General features: G+C 63.8%; 2 protein-coding genes across 2 annotated transcripts; both read left to right on the top strand.

Moving 5' to 3' along the window:
• The first annotated feature begins 1,037 nt into the window (after positions 1 to 1,037).
• ZBTB9 (zinc finger and BTB domain containing 9) lies at positions 1,038 to 3,753 on the top strand. Its single transcript, XM_026691081.2, is given in 2 exon segments — positions 1,038 to 1,559; positions 1,562 to 3,753. Coding segments are annotated over 2 exon segments (1,419 nt in total). The 5' UTR covers positions 1,038 to 1,124; the 3' UTR covers positions 2,546 to 3,753.
• Positions 3,754 to 5,881: 2,128 nt separating this feature from the next.
• Positions 5,882 to 18,577, top strand: LOC113429291 (uncharacterized). The gene is given in 15 exon segments (XM_087953350.1): positions 5,882 to 6,339; positions 6,342 to 6,599; positions 6,602 to 6,969; positions 7,044 to 8,241; positions 9,336 to 9,423; positions 9,661 to 9,810; positions 10,308 to 10,425; positions 11,341 to 11,485; positions 14,526 to 14,579; positions 15,103 to 15,227; positions 15,549 to 15,737; positions 16,127 to 16,345; positions 16,672 to 16,720; positions 17,137 to 17,292; positions 17,423 to 18,577. Coding segments are annotated over 15 exon segments (3,591 nt in total). The 5' UTR covers positions 5,882 to 5,969; the 3' UTR covers positions 17,527 to 18,577.
• Positions 18,578 to 18,818: the final 241 nt, after the last annotated feature.

Raw genomic sequence — 18,818 nt, 5'->3', positions numbered from 1 at the left:
GCTCTCTCGCCCCCCCGTCTCCGTGTGGGTCCCGCCCCCGTCCCGCCGCCATCTTGCCCCCGCCCGCCATTTTGCCCCCCCACCCCCGCCCGCTCCTCGCCCCCGCCCCCCGCCCGGACACCGACAGGCGCTCAGGGGAGCCCCGTAGATATTTATACGTATTATGATGAATATGATGACTTATTATTCCTCCTATGACGATGACTCCCAAGTTTGTACATATGTGAATCCGACCCCCCGCCTGACACCCCCCTCATGGACTGCCCCTTCCTCATCCCCCCGGCTGTAATTACGCGGGATTTGTACTGTACATAGACGAGTGCGCGTCCCCCACCTTGTACAGAGACCTCCCCCCTGCTTCCCCTTCCCCCACCCCCTCCAGCTCTCGGGGTTATTTTATGTCACATTTCTTTTTCCCTCCTCTTTTTTTTCCTGGAGTGTGTGGTGACAACAGAAGAAAACGTTTAATAAAAGCAGTTGGTCTTTTACGCCGCGTCTCTTCTCGGGCGGGCGGGGGGGGTCGGGGGGCCGCACGGGGGGGGGGCGGCTGCTTCTCCCCCTCCTCTCCCGCCGCAGGGAACGGGGAGAAGCCCAGCGCGGAGGGAGGAAGAGGAGACGGTCGTGTGGAAGCGGACCCGGGTCAGACTGACGGGACGAGGGAAGACCACGTGGCTGGGCGCTCCAGCCAATCAGGGCAAAGGCCCGAACCCCCGTGGCTGGGTATACATAGTGAGGGGAAAACAAAACACACACACACACACACACCGCTCCCGGCCGCGAGCAGCCAATCGGGGAGCAGATCTACATCCGGGTCCAACTCGTCGTCAAACCCCTCCCGGCTCCCCGTCTTCGATGACGCCACGGGGCGGCCAACGCCATTCGAAGCTCCGCCCCCTCCTGATTGGGTCTGGAAAGGCGGGAGGTCTGGCAGCAGCAGCGGCCTCTTTCCGGCGGCTCCTAATTGGGCGGGGCCGCTTCCGAAGGCGGCCGCTCTTCCGGTTTCCCCCGTTGCTGCTCCTCTTCCTCCTCCTTTCCCGCGCGTGCGCAGAGGGTGCACCCAGTTCCCGGGGAGGCTCGCCTGGGCTTTTCCCGCGGCGGCGGCGGCGGCGGCAGCAGCGGCGGCCATGGAGGCGGCGGCGGCGGGCGCGCGCAGCGTGCAGATCGAGTTCCCGCACTACGCGGCGGGGCTGCTGGAGTCGCTGAACCGGCACCGGCTGGAGGGCAAGTTCTGCGACCTGTCGGTGCACGTGCAGGGCCGCGTCTTCCAGGCGCACAAGAGCGTCCTGGCCGCCGCCTCGCCCTACTTCCACGACAAGCTGCTGCTCCGCGACGCCGGCCGCCTCGTCCTGCCCGGCGCCATCGAGCCCGAGGCCTTCGAGAACCTGCTGCAGCTCATCTACTCGGGGCGGCTGCGGCTGCTGCTCGACGCCCTCCCGGGGCACCTGCTGGCGGCCAGCGGGCTGCAGATGTGGCAGGTGGTGGACCAGTGCTCGGGCGTCCTCAAGGAGCTGGAGGCGGCCGGGGGGCCCCTCGCCTACGCCCGCGGCCCCTGGACCCCCGCGCCGCCGCCGCCGCCGCCGAGACCCCCAGCAGCAGCAGCCACCGCCCGGGCCTCCGGGAGGACGGAGGAGGAGGAGGAGGGTCCGCCCGCCGCCCGCACCGCCTGGAGGAGGAGGAGGTGGTGAAGATCCGGGTGTCCCAGGAGGAAGAAGAGGAGGAGGAAGAAGAGGAGGAGGAGGAAGAGGAGGAGCGGCAGGCCCAGATCTGCACCAGCGGCTCGGCTGACCGGCTGGTGAAGGTGGTTTTGGACGAGGAGGAGGAGGAGGTGGTGGTGGCGGAGGAAGAGGACCGCCGCGGCAGGGCCCGTCCTGGCAAAGGGTCCAGGGAGCCGGGCCCGGCCTTCGCTTCGCCCCACGAGGCCCCCAAGGTCTTCTTCATCAAGCAGGAACGCTTTGACCCCGAGGAGGCCCCTTCCTCCGCTCTGGGGGGCGGCCCGGCCTCCTGCCTCTCCGAGGCCGGCTTCCTGAAGTCCCCCGGCGTGACTGAGGTGCCGGGCCTCTGCCAGCCGGAGATCCAGGCCGGGGAGCCGCTCGGCTACCTCCCGCTGCCCGGCGGGGCGTCCACGGCTCTTTCCGCCGACTCCGTGGCAGCTTTCCCCGAGAGCTCGTGGAAGCCCGTGGACCTGCACGGCAACGAGATCCTGGGCCACACCGTGCACGGCCAGGTGGTGCACGCGCCCGTCAAGCTGATGTCCGCGCCGGACGGGAAGAAGTTCGGCTGCCTGTGCGGGAAGCGCTTCGCCGTGAAGCCCAAGCGGGACCGGCACATCATGCTGACCTTCAGCCTGAGGCCCTTCGGCTGCTCCGTCTGCCCCAAGAAGTTCAAGCTGAAGCACCACCTGACGGAGCACATGAAGACCCACGACGGGAACCTGCACACCTGCCAGGACTGCGGACGCAAGTTCCGCGTCCAGAGCTGCTTCTTGAAGCACAAGGAGCTCTGCAAGGGACAGGGCTGGGCCACCGCCTGCTGGACCTACAAGTAGGGGGGAGGGGCTGCTGCTGCCAGAAGCAGAACACCATCCAAGGGGGGAGGGTTGAGATACGGAAGCAGATTTTCCCATCCCCTCCTCTGCCAATGACCCCCCTTCCACCCCCAAAAGCTCCACGTGGGCTAGGAATTGCTCGGATGGAAATGCTGCTACTCTGTGGGCTGCTCCTGCTGCAGCGGTCAAGAGGCCAAATCTCTTCTGCAGGGCAGGCCCTCTTGGCAGGAGGAGTGGAGCCGAGTCCTCCTGGGGCCTCAACGTGAAGGGCCTTCTTCTCTTGGGGGGGGGGAGTTGGGACCCCTTGAGGGGCTGCTGGTGCTCAGCGAACAGAGCCTGTGCTTGGGGAGGGGCTTCCAGGAACAGCCGGGGGTTGTGCTGGCCAGCCAAACGGCTGGGGGGCTTCAGCGGCTGGGAAGGCCGCCTCCTGGGGTCCCACCACCCGACGGGGGAGAGAGAGGAGCGAAGGGGGGCCAGGAGGGGGCCCTCCAGGCATGGGATGGAGGACGGGGTGGGGGAGTGGCTGGGTGGGTTGGGTGGGGGGCACCTCAGCCTGGAAGCCAGAAATATCCCTGGAAGGTCAGAAGATAAACAGGTAATCAGAGTTGGGACGGACCCTGTAGGTCATCTAGTCCAACTCCCCCCGCCCAAGCGGGAGACCCTACACCATTTCTGACCGATGGCAGTCCAAACCTCCAGGGATGAAGCTCCCACAATTTCCAAAGGCCACTTCTGTTCCATCGGTTGATTGTTCTCACGGTCAGAAAGTTTCTCCTTATTTCCAGGTTGTATCTCCCTTTGATCAGTTTCCATCCATGATTCCTTGTCTGGCCTTCAGGTACCTTGGAAAATAGCTTGGCCCCTTCCTCCTCCTCTCTGGGGCAGCCCCTCAAATCTTGGAAGGCTGCTCTCCTGTCTCCCCCGGTCCTTCTCTTCTTCCCTAGACTAGCCAGGCCCGGTTCCTGTAACCGTTCTTCATATGTCTTAGTCTCCAGTCCCCTCCTCATCCTGGAAACGAAGCCCCATTCTAGGAAAGGGTGAGGTGCCCAGGAACACGCGGGGAAACGAACGGCAGGACGCCGGGAGTGAAAGGGTGGAATTGTAAACCACCCCAGTGGAATTGCTCCGCATGTAAGAGCCGGCCGAGTGCGGCGGCCGAAGGGGCAGCCGAGGCCTCCCGCGAAATACAATTTCCAAGTTGCAAAGAATTCTTCCCGTCCACTGTTGATTTTTGAGCGCTGAGAACGACTGAGACAAGTGAAGAGCTGGGAAACGTTTGGCCGCGCGTGAGTGTGGACTGGATGGCCTCAAGGGTCCCTTCGGGCACTAGGGTTTTGTGGACCATGTGGGGGCTGGGCTGGAGGTGCCTGTTCTGCTCAGCTCTGCAAAGGAGGGAGGGGAGACCCTCCCCCCTTCCATTCTGAGCCCAGGTGAGTCCAAATGGGGGTTGAGTGAAGGTGGGCACAGCCCATTCTCAGGGAGGGGCTCCCGGCCCCTGCGGACCCACCCAGGAGTCACCGCTGCCCCCCTCGCTGCTCACTGATCTCCCAGAAGAGACCATGAGGTGGGGCTGTTCAGCAAGATGCCCCCCCGGGAGGCCTGGGCTTCCTGGCTGCCTCCAGGGCCTCCTTCCCGGGTGGGCCGCAGTTTCTGAGGGAGAGCCAGCACCGCAGGGCCCTTGGCTGGGCTGTGGGGGCTCTGGGCCAGGGGCAGCTTGGGAGCCCCCAATGCTCTCATTTCTGATGGCAGCTTCTTCGCCTCCGTTTCCCAGGCAGGCCATTTTTCTCTGGCACTGGAAGGACTTTGGTTTCAATTCAGAGGCCGTTGGGTTTTCTGACACCACTTCATTCTGGGACTGGGCCGAGGCGGCTTCCCTTGGGGAGGGGGGAAGGTTGGCACAATGGGGCTTTCCAGGGACTGGCAGGGCTCTGCGGTGGGACGCGCTCAGCTGGGCCCAAAGGGGAGGGTCTGGGGGGCCACTGGGGATGCCCGGTGGAGCAGTCATCCCGAGGGGATCCGAGCCCCATCCGGGGAGGGGGCTTCATCTGCTCCCTCTGGGAATGCAGCCAGCATCAAACTCTCTCTGTGTGTGTGTGTGTGCCAGGGCTGAGGCAGGTGGGGCAAGGTGGGGGGAAAGACCCTCCTGGAGGCAGCTCAGCTGGGGTGACTGGGTCAGGGCCCACAACTGGGCAGCTTCGTAAGCCGGGCAGTTCTTGCCAATCCATGAATTTGATTGCCCTTCCGTTGTTTAATGGGAAAGTGGACGATGTGTCCAGCTGCACACAATATGGACTTCCCTCTGGATAGGCCGCCCGGAGGCACCCACCACACCCGCTGCTTTCCCAGACTGGGAGGGAGTGGGGGGCTTCTGTGGCCCAGCAGGTGGCCACCGCCTGGGCCATGAGAGGAAGGGGGGCCTTTGTTGCTTCCACAGCGGGGGAGGGTGGGTTCTGCAGCCAGTCAGCCCTTGCCTACCCACCCCCCACTCTGCTGCCTGGGCTTAAGGCCCCCTTGTGGCTTTGGGGATGGAGCCCCCCACCCGACCCAGCAGTTGCACCCCCCTTCCCTGCCCTCCATCCTCCTGGGCTGGGAGGTGGGGGCGCAATGGCTCCGCCTTCCTCCCTGCCTTCAGGAGCTGCCATTAGCCGGCTTCCCTCCGTTCCCTGGAGGTCTTCCAAGAGGGGATCCCAGGAGAGCATCACCGGGCCCACCAGCCTGTTTGACGGGGACCGGGGGAGGGCTTGTGTGTGTGTGTGTGTGTGTGTGTCAGTCAAGAAGCCAGGTAGGAGGCCAAACGTCGCCCCTGAAGTCTTTCCAAGCACTCCAAGCGATGAAACCCAGTCACGCAAACAAGCGGCGACGTCGGAAGGGAAGCCACTCTGGGCAAACACGCAAACGTCCCTCCAAGTCCAAGGGGTTCTCGCCCTCCTTTGCCCGCCATTTTGTAGCCCTGGATGGACCGGAACCTTCTGCAGAACCAGCGGCGCCCCCCCGTGAGGCTGGGTGGGGAGACCCAGCTGTGCCCTCCCCATGCGGCTCCCCTTGCTTGCAGGAGCCTCTGGAAAGACACCCCCAAGCCCTGGGGCAGGGGAGGGCTTCCCCTCCCCGGTCCTCCCTCAATCCGGGGCCGGTTTTAGGCTGCTAGCCCCCCAGGGACCCCGCGGCTCCCTTCTCCCCTAGGTGGGGCCTGGACTCGGCCCTGCAGGCCCCATGCGGGTGTGGCCGGGTCCCCCTCTCCCCGCCACCCCGCTCGGGCTTCCGGCCGCCTGAGAGCCGCCTTTCCCGAGCTCCCGACGGCCCGGCCCTGCCTGCCTCCCTCCCCGCGGGGGCGCGCAGGGAAAAAGGCGCAGCCGCCGCTCCGCCCCGGAAGCGCCGGCGGAGCTGGGCGGGAAGAGCGCGCGGTGGTCCGGCGGCGGCGGCGGCGATGGAGCCGGGCTCGGCGGGTCCGGTCGGGGGCGCCGCGCCGGCCTTCTCTCCGGAGTGGATGGCGTGCCTGCTGGCCGAGGCGGAGGCGCTGCTGGGCGAGCGGGTCTCGGCGCCGGTGCGGGCCCGCTGGCGGCGGGAGGTGAAGCTGCCCCGGATGAGCCTGGAGGGCTGCCTGGAGCAGCTGAGCGAGGCGCGGCGCGGGCGGGAGGCGCTGCTGGCCCGGCCCGGGCCGCTCTCGGAGGCCCAGCAGGAGCGGCTGCAGACCTTCCTGCGGCTGGAGATGGCGCTGCTGCGGGAGATGCAGGCGCTGCGCCAGCGGGCCCTGGCCTCCGCCTTCGCCGTGGCCAAGAAGGGCGAGACCCCGCCGGCCCCGACGCCGCCTCCGACGCCGGGCCTGGGCCGGCCGGAGGGCGGCGGGGCGGGGCGGGCGGGGCGCGGGTGGTGTCGGCGGCCGAGGCGGCCTCGCAGGCCAAGGCGGCGGCGCAGCGGGAGGCGCTGGCCGAGGCGCTGTGGGAGCCCGGCGGCGTCGGGGACCTGATCGCCAAGGGCGGCGACCTGCAGCTGGCGCTGGAGCAGCTGCTGGGCGAGCGGCTGGGCGGTGCGCTGCGCGGGCTGGAGCGGGCGGTGCGCGGGAGGGCCGGGCGCGGGTGCGGCAGCTGCTGGCCCTGCGCGACGCGCTGCTGGAGCAGGAGGGCGGCTGGGCCGAGCGGGCCGGGGCGCTGCGCGGGGAGGCGCGCTCGGCGCTGCGCGGGGCCGGCCGGCCGGGCCCGCTGCGCCAGAAGGCGGCGGCCCTGCGGGACTGCCTGGCCGAGGCGCCGCTGGAGGAGCTGCGGCCGCCGCTGGAGAGGGCGCTGGCGCTGCTGGAGAAGACGGACAGCTGGTGGGTGGCCTGGCTGGAGAAGGCGCTCTGGGCCGCCCCGCTGGAGGAGGCCGAGGCGGCCCGGCGGGAGGCGCAGGCCCTGAGCGCCGCCCTGCAGCAGGAGCCGCCACCGACAGCCGCGGAGGAGGCGCCGGAGGGGAGGCCGAGACGGCGGGGCTGCTGCCGCTGCTGCGCGCCCTGGAGGAGGGTGAGGGCACGGCGGCAGTGGCGGAGGGCGGCGGCGGCCCGCGGTGGCGCTCGCTGGAGGAGATGCGCGACGCCCTGCAGAGCGCGCCCTTCGACGAGGTCTTCGCCCTGCTGAAGCAGCCGCAGGCGCTGCGCCAGGCGCTGCCGGGAGCCCCGAGGAGGCCGAGGAGCCGGGCGAGCTGCTGGCCATGCTGGGGGCACTGGGACGAGGCCTTTGCGCGGGCCCGGCCAGACACCTGGCAGGAGCAGCTGAGCGCCCTGCGCGGTGGGCGCTGGGAGGACGAGGCGGCGGCACTGCTGGAGAAGGTCTGGGCGCTCAAGACGGAAGTCTTCCTCCTGGCCGCCGACCTGGACCGCGAGGAGAAGGTGGTGGCGCTGGCCGAGGAGCTGCGAGCACTGCACGAGGCCGCCGCTGCCGCCCCGCTGGCCGACCGGGAGGCGCTGCGGGAGAAGCTGGCGGCCCTGCAGGCGGCCCTGCGTGCCTTGCCCGTGCGGGAGGTGCTGCTGCTGCGCGCCAAGGCCAAGGCGCTGCGCCAGGCCGCCACCGACTTCTGGACGGAGCCGCTGGCTGAGGCGGACGCGTTGCTGGCCGAGGCGGACGGGCTGCGGGAGGCGCTGGCCGGCTCGGCCCTGCGGGAGCCGCTGTGGGCCAAGGCGGAGGAGCTGCGCGGGGCGCTGCGCGAGATCGCCAAGAAGAAGATCAGCGTGCTCTCCTACTACCTGTGGAATGTGCTCTGGAGCCCCCTCTGGAAGAAGGTTGGCGACATGCAGCGGGCCCTCTGGAAGATGCCACGCAAGGAGGAGGGCGCCGTGCAGGAGAAGCTGGCCGACCTGGAGCACGCACTGGACGAGATCCTGGAGGACAACCTCAGCGGCCTGCCTCGCATCCTCTACGCCCTGCCGGGCATCGTGACGGCGCTGCAGAAGAAGGTGCACGCGGTGCGCGAGAGCCTCCAGGAGACGCCGCCCGAGATGGCCGTGGCCCTGCAGGGGAAGGTGGTGGCCATGCAGGAGGAGCTCTGGAAGATCCCCTTCAAGGAGGCGCACCTGATGCAGGAGGACCTCAAGGCCTACTGCCTCGCCCTGCAGAGGAAGGTGGAGGCCTGGTGGGCGCGGCCCCCGGAGGAGGCAGCCCCGGCCAAGGCGCCCCCCAGGATGGAGAGGTGGGACGGCGGCTGGACCAGGAGGGGCGCCCCCGAGCCAGGTATGGTGGCAGGGGAGGGCGGGGAATCTGTGGGGAGAGCAAGGGAGAAAGGCTGGTGAGGGGGGGAGGCTGTGGGCGGCAGGCAAGGGGAGCCTGCTGGGCCCGATGGTCGGGGTCCAGCCGTAGCCACTTAAAGGCCTGTGGACCAGCGGTGGGATTGAAAATGTGTTACTAGCAGTCGGTGTGGCCTGGTGGGGGGCGCAGGGGAAGGATATACTGCAAAATCCCCCTTCCCTCCCCACCCCACTGACCTGCTTTCCAGCTCCGTTCTCCTCTGCAGGGCAACCAAAGGAGACCCAGCTGGGAGTCAGTGGGACACAGAGCCAGTCAGAGGTGGCTTTCTGAACTGCTCAAATGTTCCACTCACTGTTCTCCAGAACTGGTCAGAACCTGCTGAATACACCACCTCTGCTGTGGACTTCAACTCCCAGAATTCCACAGCCAGCTGTGGTGGCTGGGGAATTCTGGGACTTGGAAGCCCACAGGTCTCCCAAATGGTCACGGTGGGGCTCCAAAGAGGCGGGGATGCCCCAGGCCTCCCTCGGCTGAGAGACAGAGAGAGCAGCCAGGCTGGCATTGCTCCGTGAGATTCCCACAGGCGCTGCGTTGGCTGCCTCCATCCTGGGTGGTGCCTGGCTTTGCGGAGGACCAGCCCCCCCGCCCCCCCGTAGCTGAATCCATGGGTCCCTCCCCCTCTGGGGCTCCCCGCTCAGGATCCGATTCCTCCTCCTCGCACTGCTGCAAACGGGACTCCTTCCCTGGATGGAGTAAGTCCTGTGTTTGGGGTGAGATCTCCCTGACTCAGCCCTCCCCACCCTCAGCTGTGCTGGTGGTGATGGAGGAGTGGGAGAAAACTGGCCCCCTCCCCACCCCCAGGCCATTCTTCATAGCTTTCCTTTCGCCTTTGTCCTTTTTCCTGGGCCTGTTGGGTGCCCTCTTGGATGAGCCCTCTTTTCTGTGGAGCCCAGCAGCCAGTGGCCAGAGGGAGGGTGGGAGCTCCGGAGCCCGGCCTGGTAGCTGTCCGTGTATCTGTCTGCCCACCTGCTGGCCTTCCTTCTCTCCGAGCTAACGGGGGGAACCTTCTCTTCAAGCAGCCGCTGCACCCGGGGATGCTGAGGTTGGAGGAATCAGACAGCCGGGCCTTTCCTCTCCGGCTCTCCCGGCGACACCTGGGGCGCCAAAGTAAGAGGCCCATCCTGGGACGGTAGGGGAGGGGGCGAGGTGGGACTTCTGGGACCGTTCACCCAAAGGGTCCTTAGCTTTCGTTTCCCCAAGCGCTTCCTACCCCCTAGTTCTTTTTCCCTCAGCCCTGAGACGACCACCGGCCCTCACGGCCTGAGGCTGCTACTCAGGGTTTAGTTTCCGGCTCTGGGACGCAAGTGAGAAGCTGCAGGGCGTCTTTTGTGGTCCATTTTTCAGCCCCCCAACCGGAGAAGCGGCACCCGCTGTCGGGACTGGGCGCTTCCAGTATTTGGCGCTACGAGCGATTCCGCACTCCCATTTCCAGCAGAGGAAGGACTGGTACGAAAACACCGACCAGGACCTGCGCGATTACGTGGTGCAGAGGCTGTGAGTAACCCTTTGGGGTTGCTGCGGGGGGGCTGAACTGTGCTGGGCTGCAGCTTGGAAGGGGCAGCGAGGAAATGGCAAAGAAAAGGGGGGAGAGGCTCTGATGTTTCGTGGGGAGAAATATAAGAAAAATAGACGTGTCCGATCGCTCTGCCTTTTGTTCTGCTCCCAACATCTCCGTCTGCTGGAGTTTTGGGGGTTCTAAACAAAATCCGGGTTTCCTGGCTTTCCACCCTCCTTGCAGCATCTTGGGGACTATAGAAATAGTGTTTTTTTTAAATACCTCCATGGAGATTTTCAGTCCTCCAGGCCTCCCATGCTTCTCCCAAGGGTGCTTTTTCAAGAGGAGTCTGCCACCTCCCGAAAAGGCACCTTTGGGATCTAAAAAAACCACCACCGCCACCACAGTCCATCCATCTGGCCGCCGTGGCGGCTGCCGTGCCCATGTTTTTGCCAGTCCTGCTGAAGGCCGGCGGTCTTTCCCCCCCACCCCGCAGGGTCCATGCCATCTTCCCCACTCCTGACTTGGCCCTCCTGAAGGATCACCAGGTGGAGAAGGTGGTGTCCTACGCCAAGAAGGTGGAAGGGGACGTCTACCAGTCGACCAACCACTGGGTAGGTGGCCAGGCTCTCTTCCTCCTCCTCACCCGGAAGGAGGCCCCTTCTCCCGCGCTCCTGCCCAGCCGGGGCTCCCCACCCGGGACTGACCAGCCAGACCTGGGCTTCAGGTGGTTTCTCTCTGCCTGGGCTTTGGGGGGGTCTCCCCACCCAGCCTTGTGCCTCCCCTGGCAACCTCACCTCCCGCCTCCCAAGGGGAAGAGCCCAGGCAGAGGCCTCCAGGGACCCCTCTCGAGCTGGAAGGCGGGGCGGTCTTGGGTGCTCTTTAAGAGCTGAGCTGCTGAATGCTCTGCTGAGGCCCAGGGAGGAGACAGCCATCGGCACAGCTCTAGACTTGCAACAGTCTGTTTAGTGACCGGTCGAAGTTACAGTGGCAGTAGAAAAAAAAGGGATGTGACTGTTTTTCACAGTTACGACTGTTGCCGCATCCCCTTGGTCACGTGGCCAGCATCAAGACCCTTGGGAAATAACTCGCATTTATGACGACTGCAGCGTCCGGGGGGAGGGTGTCACCTGATCTCCGGGCAAGCAAAGGCAATGGGGAAATCCAGATTGAATGACCGTGGCACTAACTTAACTGTAGTGATTCACTTAGCAACTGTGCCAGGAAAGGTTACAGAACAAGGCGAAATTCACTTACCCATCACCCGGTCCTTCAGGGCTCACCCGGGATGGCCGAGGGCTCCTTTCCCTGCTGTCCTCCGCCTGGCCCAGCGGACGCAGCTGCCTGCCCTCTCCCCTCCGCTGCCCTCCTTCCTGGCCTGGGACGCGGAAGGGGAGGACAGAGGCTCCGCCTTCCTCCCATCCTCCCAGTTGCTCCTCCACTGATTCTGCGGCTGCAACTCTTCTGGCGCCGCCTTTGGGCGAGAAGTTCCCGCCTGGCTCTGAGGTGGAACCGTCGTTGCTTCCCAGGACGTGTATTGCTGCCTAATTATGGTGAAGCTCTTCAAAATAGAGAAGGAACTGAGGGAGAAGAGGGCCCTCCGGGGCCACAAGCAAGGCATCGCAGACGCCCAGGCCTCACCCAGGGGACCAGCCCAGCCTGCGGTGCCTCTCGGTAAGTCCTCCGCGGGGAAGCCAGGGGAAACGGGGAGACCTCTGGGTCTGGGCGTGTCTTGGGAACCGGGGGAACTCGTTGCCTGCTTTTCCCCTCTGGAGAAGTGCCCTCCTCACTTGGGTAGATGCCAGCTTGCTATGGACTGTGGGGAGGGGGAGGGAGCTGCCCGGGAACCCGTTGTGCTTTCCTGAGGCATCAGCTGATTGTCTCAAGGCCAGGGGCCGGGAAGTGGAATGAACGGCCCCTCTTGATCTACCAAAACCGTTCGTTTGAACGTAACTGGGTAGTAGAGAGATGACGGAGAGGAACGAGGAAGGGAAAGTTAACGGGGGAACTTTCAGGTGCAGATTTTTAGTTCTGGCTTTGCTGCGTTGTAACCCCTCGTCTCTCAGTAAAAGTATATCTCTCGCCCAACTGGAGTCGAGGGTCTCTCTTTCCTAAGAACCCAGGTTGGGGCAGGCATGGCATCAACTCTGGCCGCTGCTTGAGAAGAATTTCTCCCCTATCAAAACAGCCGGGTTTTGTGAGAGGTGGGCTTCCTCTCGCCAAGGTTGGGCAGGGTCTCCTGGCTGCAGCTGCTACGTGTTGCTGACGGCTCCCTGAAAGTTGGCGGGAAGAGCAGGCCGCCCTTGGGGGCAGCTTCCTGGTCCTGGTGTGGAAGACGGGTCCTTCCCTCAGCCGGGATGCTTTCTGGGATGTTTTGTGTCCACTGGCTGGGGTGTAACGGTTGCTTCCCCCCTCCCAATAAAATGTTTCTCTGGAGGTCGGTTGGCTTCCACCCGTTGCTCCTTCGGGTTGCCCTGGGTCACAGCTGTCTTTCAAAGGTCCTGGACGTTCAAGGATGGTTGATTGACAGGCTGGACCAGTTCAAGGCAAGAGACGGGCAGCTGTCCCTTTGAATGACCGCTTGTCCCTCCGTTTTAGGTGGGCCTCTGGGACGATGGCTTCTCCGGGCTCCTTGGGGCTTCCTCGGTGGCTTTCTGGGCAGTTGTGGTTCTGCCAGTTGTGAAGAGTCTTCCATCGCAGCGTGTTCCTTGCCTCCGGTCCAGCTGGCCGCAGGCTCTGCCTTTTGGCTAACAGAGCCGTTTTTAACAAAACTGCCCCGTCTCGGGCGGCATCTTTTCGCTCTGTGGAGTCCAGCAGGGAACCGGGCGTTACGAAGCCTTCACTTCTCTGTTGTGCTTGCTTTGCTGATCCGTTGTGTAGGTCTGTTTCCAAAATGTCCTCACTGGGGTTGGAAAAGTCCAGGTTGTGTTCCTGTGTGTGTGTGTGTGTGTGTGTGTGTGTGTGTGTGTGGGCCAGAATGAGGGCCACTGCAGTGTTGGGGGCTTTTCCGCCTCCCTTCCCAGCTTCTCAAAGGAAGGATTTTGGTCTGCCGTTTTTTGTGGTGGTTTGCTGCTCTTTAATTTTTCCCTCCAACCTTCCAACTCAACATGGCGGTTAATTCGACCGCCGGATTGCAGCTTCAGGAGCAAAACCCTTGTCTGCTGATGTCCGGCTTGTGAAGTGACCGACTCTGGATTCCCCGCAGGGAAGTTCTGTCCCCGAGGGAGGAGAAACACCACCACCACCACCCCGCTTTTGTTCCACTGCCGGAATCGACTTGATTCTCGGCCAGATCAGGGATGGGTCTGGCAGATCTCCCGGATCAGGGCTGGGCGTGTTTTGTGCCCTTTCCCGCCCTGTAGGGGATCCTCCCTGCCAGGCCAACCACCTCTTGGTTGTTTCCGGGAGCGTTCATTCTGGCCTCCCTGACTGCCACTTGCCGTCTTTCCTCCTCTTCTCCTTCGGCTGCTCCCTCCCCCACCCTGGCTGGGAGCTGTTCTCGGCCCTCCCCCTGGGCTGCCTTGGATCGTGGCCCCGGGGGGGACGACCCTTCGGCTATTCCCTGAGGCAGCCCAAGCCCCTGTTTCCAGCCTCCGTTGTCCAGAGTTTAACCTTGACACCCCAACATGGCCGGCGTCCTTGTCTCCTTCCCTGACAGGCGGGGGAGCTGCATTCCCCTGAGCCCCAAGAGGCGAATCTTCTCCCCCTTCACTTGTGGGGTGGTGGAAATAAAGAATGCCTGGATTGGTGTTTTCAGTCGTGGACTGATTTTTTCTCAAAAAAGATGATTTTCAGTGGCTCTTCTTGTGCGCCACCCAGAATTGCCTTCTGTGAGATGGGCAGGAACATCCGTGGGATATAATCAGTGGACGAATAGAAGGGGAACTCTCTGTGCGGCTGCCTTCCGGTGATAAAATGCCCCAGTTCTGGTCCTGTATCCCTTCTCCTCCTCCGGGTGGCCCATTTTAAGCATATGGGGTTTATTCCTTCCGAGGTCTGAGTGTTTACTGACCACTCAGAAGCCAATTGAGCTGGACAGCTGGTCTCTTCCCTCTCAGGGCTTCGGCGGCCATGATGAAATCTCCTTTTCTGAACAGTCCGAAGACACCCTCGAAGTCCCTCAGCCTGGTCCTGAGAGGCCCTCCCTGTCCCTCGTGCCTGGGGCACCTCCCAGCTCTCCCCCCCTGAAGGCCATGTGGGTTCGGATTATTCCCTCGGGATGCTCCCCACAGACGATCCCTTCAAATTGCAAGACCATTAATTTCCATTAAGGGAGCCTTTGTGGGCGGAAGGCAGAGGTGGCATTCAGCAGGTTCTGAGCAGTCCTGGAGAACTGGTAGCGGAAATTTGGAGTAGTTTGGAGAACTGGGGGTAACCTTCCCCCAGGAGTGGGGAGGGAATGGAGATTTTGCAGTATCCTTCCCCTGCCACGCCCACCAAGCCACGCCCACAGAACCGATCGTAAAAAAAATTGAATCCCACCCCTGGGTGGAAGCAAGTTGGCTTTGATGATCCTCCAGGGTGGTTAGGGTGAGGGTGAGTTGCAGGAACTGAGAAGCCCTTTCGAGCCAGGCTAATGAGCAAACCCTCCTGACCGAGTTTGGCCAAGATGCGAGGCTCTTCTTAACCTGGTCAGTTTTCTACTCGGATGACTTTGTCTTTCAGCAGAAACGCGGTTGAAGAGGCTGAAGAGGGTTGTGTGTTTTTATTGCAGGCAGTCAGCTGGCCGCCCCAGAAGTGCCTCCGAGCCCCACCCAGGACCCCCCAGGTATACTTGCTTTCACTTTCGCTATTTGTAGCCAGCCTTCCCATCTCGGCGGCAGCTTTTCCTAACCCCAAGAACCCGGACAGGGAAGCCAACTCGGACGGGAGAGGCTGAAGCGATGGAGCCGTTTCCCACCATCGTTCCAGCAAAGGATTCGGCTTCTTCTGTTCGGCCCGGCCAAAGGGGGCCCAGGGCGGGGAGCCTCGGTCGCCCGACTGGCTCTGAGTCTCTTTGCAGGCACAGCCCCCTGCCTCCCTTCCCCAATTGGACGGGTGATTTGGGGAAGTCCAAAAGGTTTCTCTCTGCGGGTGGCGTCAAGCTAGTCTTCCCTTGAGCCTTTGCGAGTTTCCCTGCTTCTTGCGGGAGGGCAGTTTTTCTGTCTTTGCTTAACCCAGATCTGGAGTTTAGGGTGTCGTGTGAAGCCGTTGATTTCACTGCCAGGGTGACTCTCATGGCTAGAGTTGGGGCTGGGAGCCCATGGCGTTCAGACGCAGCCGGCTGAGCTGTCCTGGGGTACCTTTTGCAGGTGTCCCTCCGCTGAACCCCATGTCCATTTGGACCATCCAGACCTCTCCCGTTTCGCTGGACCCCCTGGCAGCCCCCCAGACAAGCCCGCCTGCTCAGACCCACGGCGAGGAAGCGGCTCCGGCGGTTGGTTCCCCCTTCCCCCAGCCCTTCTCCGCACCCAGATGCTACACTGTGTGGACCTCACCCTGTTCAGATGTTCATAGCGTGACTCTCCAAGGCGGGCAGGGCAAATATACTCCTGCAGAATCGGTTTGCAGCTGTGCCGATCCTAAACGGGAGGAAGAGTCCTTTTCCCCTCCCACGTCTGGGTGGGAAAATTCCTGTGTGGTGGGTTCAGGTCTGGAGAAGCCGCTGGCCCTCATCTTGGGTCCGCCCCCTTTCGCCTTGGAGTCGGTGCCCCTCCCACCCCTGTCTCGTAGCCTGACGGCCCATCTTGTTCGCTAGGTGCCCGCCTCTTCCCCTTGGCTGCCTCAGCCCCAAAGCGCAACAAGGGCCTCTTTGGGCACCTTCCCGAGCCCTCCTCCGGCCCCCGGCCAGTTCCTGCCCCCGCATCTGTTTCCTGCCCCCCTCGGAGCTCTGGACACCAGCCTGGGCATCCTGGGGGAATCGGCTCCACAGGACGGAGGAGCCCAGGTAAGCCTGGAGGGGTGTGTGTGTGTGTGTTTGTGTGCCCCATTTCCCTTGCCCACTTGCGGGGAAATTGAAGGTTTCAGCTGGCAAAGGTCTTCATATTCGGAGGGTGTGTGTGTGCGTGTGTGTGTTCCCTGAGAGGTCACGGATGGGCCCCTTCTCTGCTGCCCCTTCCTCGGCCCTTGCGGGCAGCAGAATTGTTGGCCATCTGATGCCACAACCCCCTGCCAGTTGTGGCTGCTCCTGCATGCCCTGTGACTGGTCCTGAAGACTTGGGGGGACTCCACTTGCCCCCCTCCTTCGGTCGGGGCAGGGGCTCTTTGCAAAGAGGGGCCCCTGGTGGGGTTTGATGAGCTTCTGGATGCTCCGCTGATGGTTCTTCCTCCCCGCAGGGCCAGGACCCCGGCTCCCAGGACCCCGGCTCCCCCCTCTCTCACTCTGTGCCTGCCGTGACCCTTCTGCCTCCTCACGCCTTGCCAGGGGCCCAGAGTCCAAGCGCATCCTTGGGGCCGATGGCGGCGGCAGCAGCACCGGGCCTGAGCCCAGAGCCCCCTCCCCAGCAGCAGCCCCACCCACCCTGCCCGAAGTCAGCCCCGGGCCCTGGCACCCTGGTGAGTGGGGCCTCTGAGTCGGCCTCTCAGCAAGAGCCCCAAAATGGTGCCAGGAAGGTTTCTGGGCTGCTTCTTCCGGGTGGGGGGGGGGAATATTGGCCTCACCCCTTTTTCGCCGCCTTTTCTGCTTCGGCTGTTGTGCCAAAGGGTCCTTGCAAAGCCCAGTTGTGGCTGTTCTGGACGCCTTCGCCTGAGGAAGGAAGACACCGGCGGGGGTGGGGTGGTGTCGAGAGGGGCTTCCTGTTTGCCAGGAATTCCACGGAGAAGCTCCTTGTTTTGCCTGAGCTCCCTTCCTGGCCGCCATTGCTGACTTTCCTTTCCACCAGGGGGACCCCCACTTTGGGACCAGAGAAGCTGCCTCCCACGGGCTGCTGGGTAAGCTGAGCGGGTCCTTCCATGCCTCCCCAGTCTTGGGCCCCTCCTGGAAGCCCCGGGAGGCCCCCCGACCTCTGCCTTCTCCCCCTCCCCCACCCGAGCCCTCATGTGGAACAGCCCCTCCCACCTGCTGCCCTGAACAAGGCCAGTGGGAGCATGCCCAGGGCTGCTTCCCCCAGGCTGGCCAGAGGCACCTGCTGCCCCTTCCCGGGAGGGTGGGGGTCCACTGGTGAACCCCAGCCCTCCCCAGGGTCTTGGGGAGTCAAGCTCTCCAGCACCATCCTGGAGCCACTTAGGGCAAATGTTCCATCCCCCGGCCCCCTCCAGGGCGGAACCCTCTGCCCCACAGGAGCAAAGCTCCATCTCCCTGGGGCTCAGGTGCTCCCAGAGGCATAGAAGGTGCCCTCTCTTTGCAGGTAAACGCCGGAGACTGGCCGAAGGGGTCTGGAGTGCCTCCCCTGCTGGCCCCTCCCCCTTGGCCCTACCCGATGCCCTGGCGCAGCCACCTCCGGTGACCCTCGAGTCCCTTCACCGCTCGCTGGAAGACTTGCGCATCTCTGTCCTCCGCAACCGTAAGTGGGACGGCCCCTTCCGTGACCCCCCTCCCCCAACCTGTGGGTCTGTTCCAGCAGGGTGGCAGCCCCTTCCCCCTTTTTCCCCCCAAAGCCCCTCCTGACCCTCCCCGGTTGCCTCCTTCCGCAGTTGGGGCTGTCCATAGGCAGATGGAGGCCCTGGAGAAGAGGATCCACACGCTGGAGCGCTGGCGGGCAGAGACGGAGGGGCGCCAGCAGCTGCCACCACCGTAGCCGACGGCCGGGCTCCCTTCCTCCCTTTGTACAGACACCCTGTTCTAAGGACGGTTCCGGCTTTGCTTCCCTTTTTATTCCTCAAACGTCAGACAATTTTCACTCTGCTCCTTGGATGGCAGCGTCCGGTTGCTGAGACGGGCCTCCCCAGCATGTCACCCCCCCGTGGTTCATCCGGTGCCGGGTGGCCCTGGAGCCCAGTGCTGGGGGACGGGATGGCCTCTGAAGCCGAGGCCGCTCCGGAAACTGCCCAGCCGCCTCTGGGCCCCGGGGAGCGTTGGGGGGGAGTGGGGAGGGGCACGACATTTGGGAGGCCACACGGGCCGAGACCAGGGAGAGGAGGCCCCGGTGGGAGCCTCGGCTGCTCTGGCCGGTCTTGGGGGCGCCGTCCCCCTCGCCTGGAAGATCAGCTGACGCTCGGAGCTCCTTCCCCTCACGACTGAGAACCGCGTGCCTGACTCTGGGAGCATCCTGGGACTTCTTCACCCATTCCTCCTCCATGAATGTGGCTGCCCCGGGAGAGCCGGATATGGACGACAGAGGCTTCACCTCTGTCAGCAGCCGCCTCTCCCGCCCTGGACTGGCTCGCCTGCTGAGCGAGGGGGCCTGAAGCGGGAGGGAAGGCTGTGCTGACAGCGGAACTCACCCACGGCCGGAAGGTGGCGATGTGTTGCCCGGCCCTTGGGCTGCCTGGACGGTGGCGGGAGGCCCATGTGAGCTCTCCTGGGTCCAAGGGGGAGGGGAGGCAGGGGGTTTGTGGCTTTGGGATGGATGCGAAGCAGTTTGAGTGGGGAAGGGACCCGGGCTGCCCGTGAAGACCGTGAAGGGTTGGGAAAGCTCTGTCCGTCTCTCAAAAGCCACCACGGATGAGGAACAACTCCTTCCAAGGGCATCCAGTCTGCCAGCCACTGCCGGATGCTTTCAAGGATGTTTCTTTCAGGTCGTTATAGGAGGAGGTCTGGGTTCGCCTAAGGGGCCCCCCAAAAGAGGGGTTGCCTGGTCGCTGAAGAAAACTTTCTGCCTTTTAATAAAAATCATTAGTTGGAAAAGACGCTCTGAACTCCTGGTTTCCTCTAGGGCAGGTTTGGGGGAGAGAAAGAGGGAGGGAAAAAGAGGGAGAGGAAAGGAAAAGGGAGGGATGGAGCAAAAAGGAAGGAAAAGGGAGGGAGAAAAGGGAAAAGGGAGGGTGGGAGAGAAAAAAAGGAAAAGGGAGGGAGGGAGAAAAGAAAGGAAAAGGGAGAGAAAGAGGAAAAGAGAGAAAAGGAAAAGGGAGAGAAAAGAAAGGGGGAGAG

Source organism: Notechis scutatus, chromosome 2 (genome assembly GCF_049901735.1).
Source record: "Notechis scutatus isolate UNSWTSFEM ecotype Mainland chromosome 2, rNotScu1.2, whole genome shotgun sequence".
Classification (NCBI taxonomy): domain Eukaryota; kingdom Metazoa; phylum Chordata; class Lepidosauria; order Squamata; family Elapidae; genus Notechis; species Notechis scutatus.
Note: the sequence above shows the minus strand (reverse complement) of the source record. Positions and strands in the feature narration are given on the sequence as shown.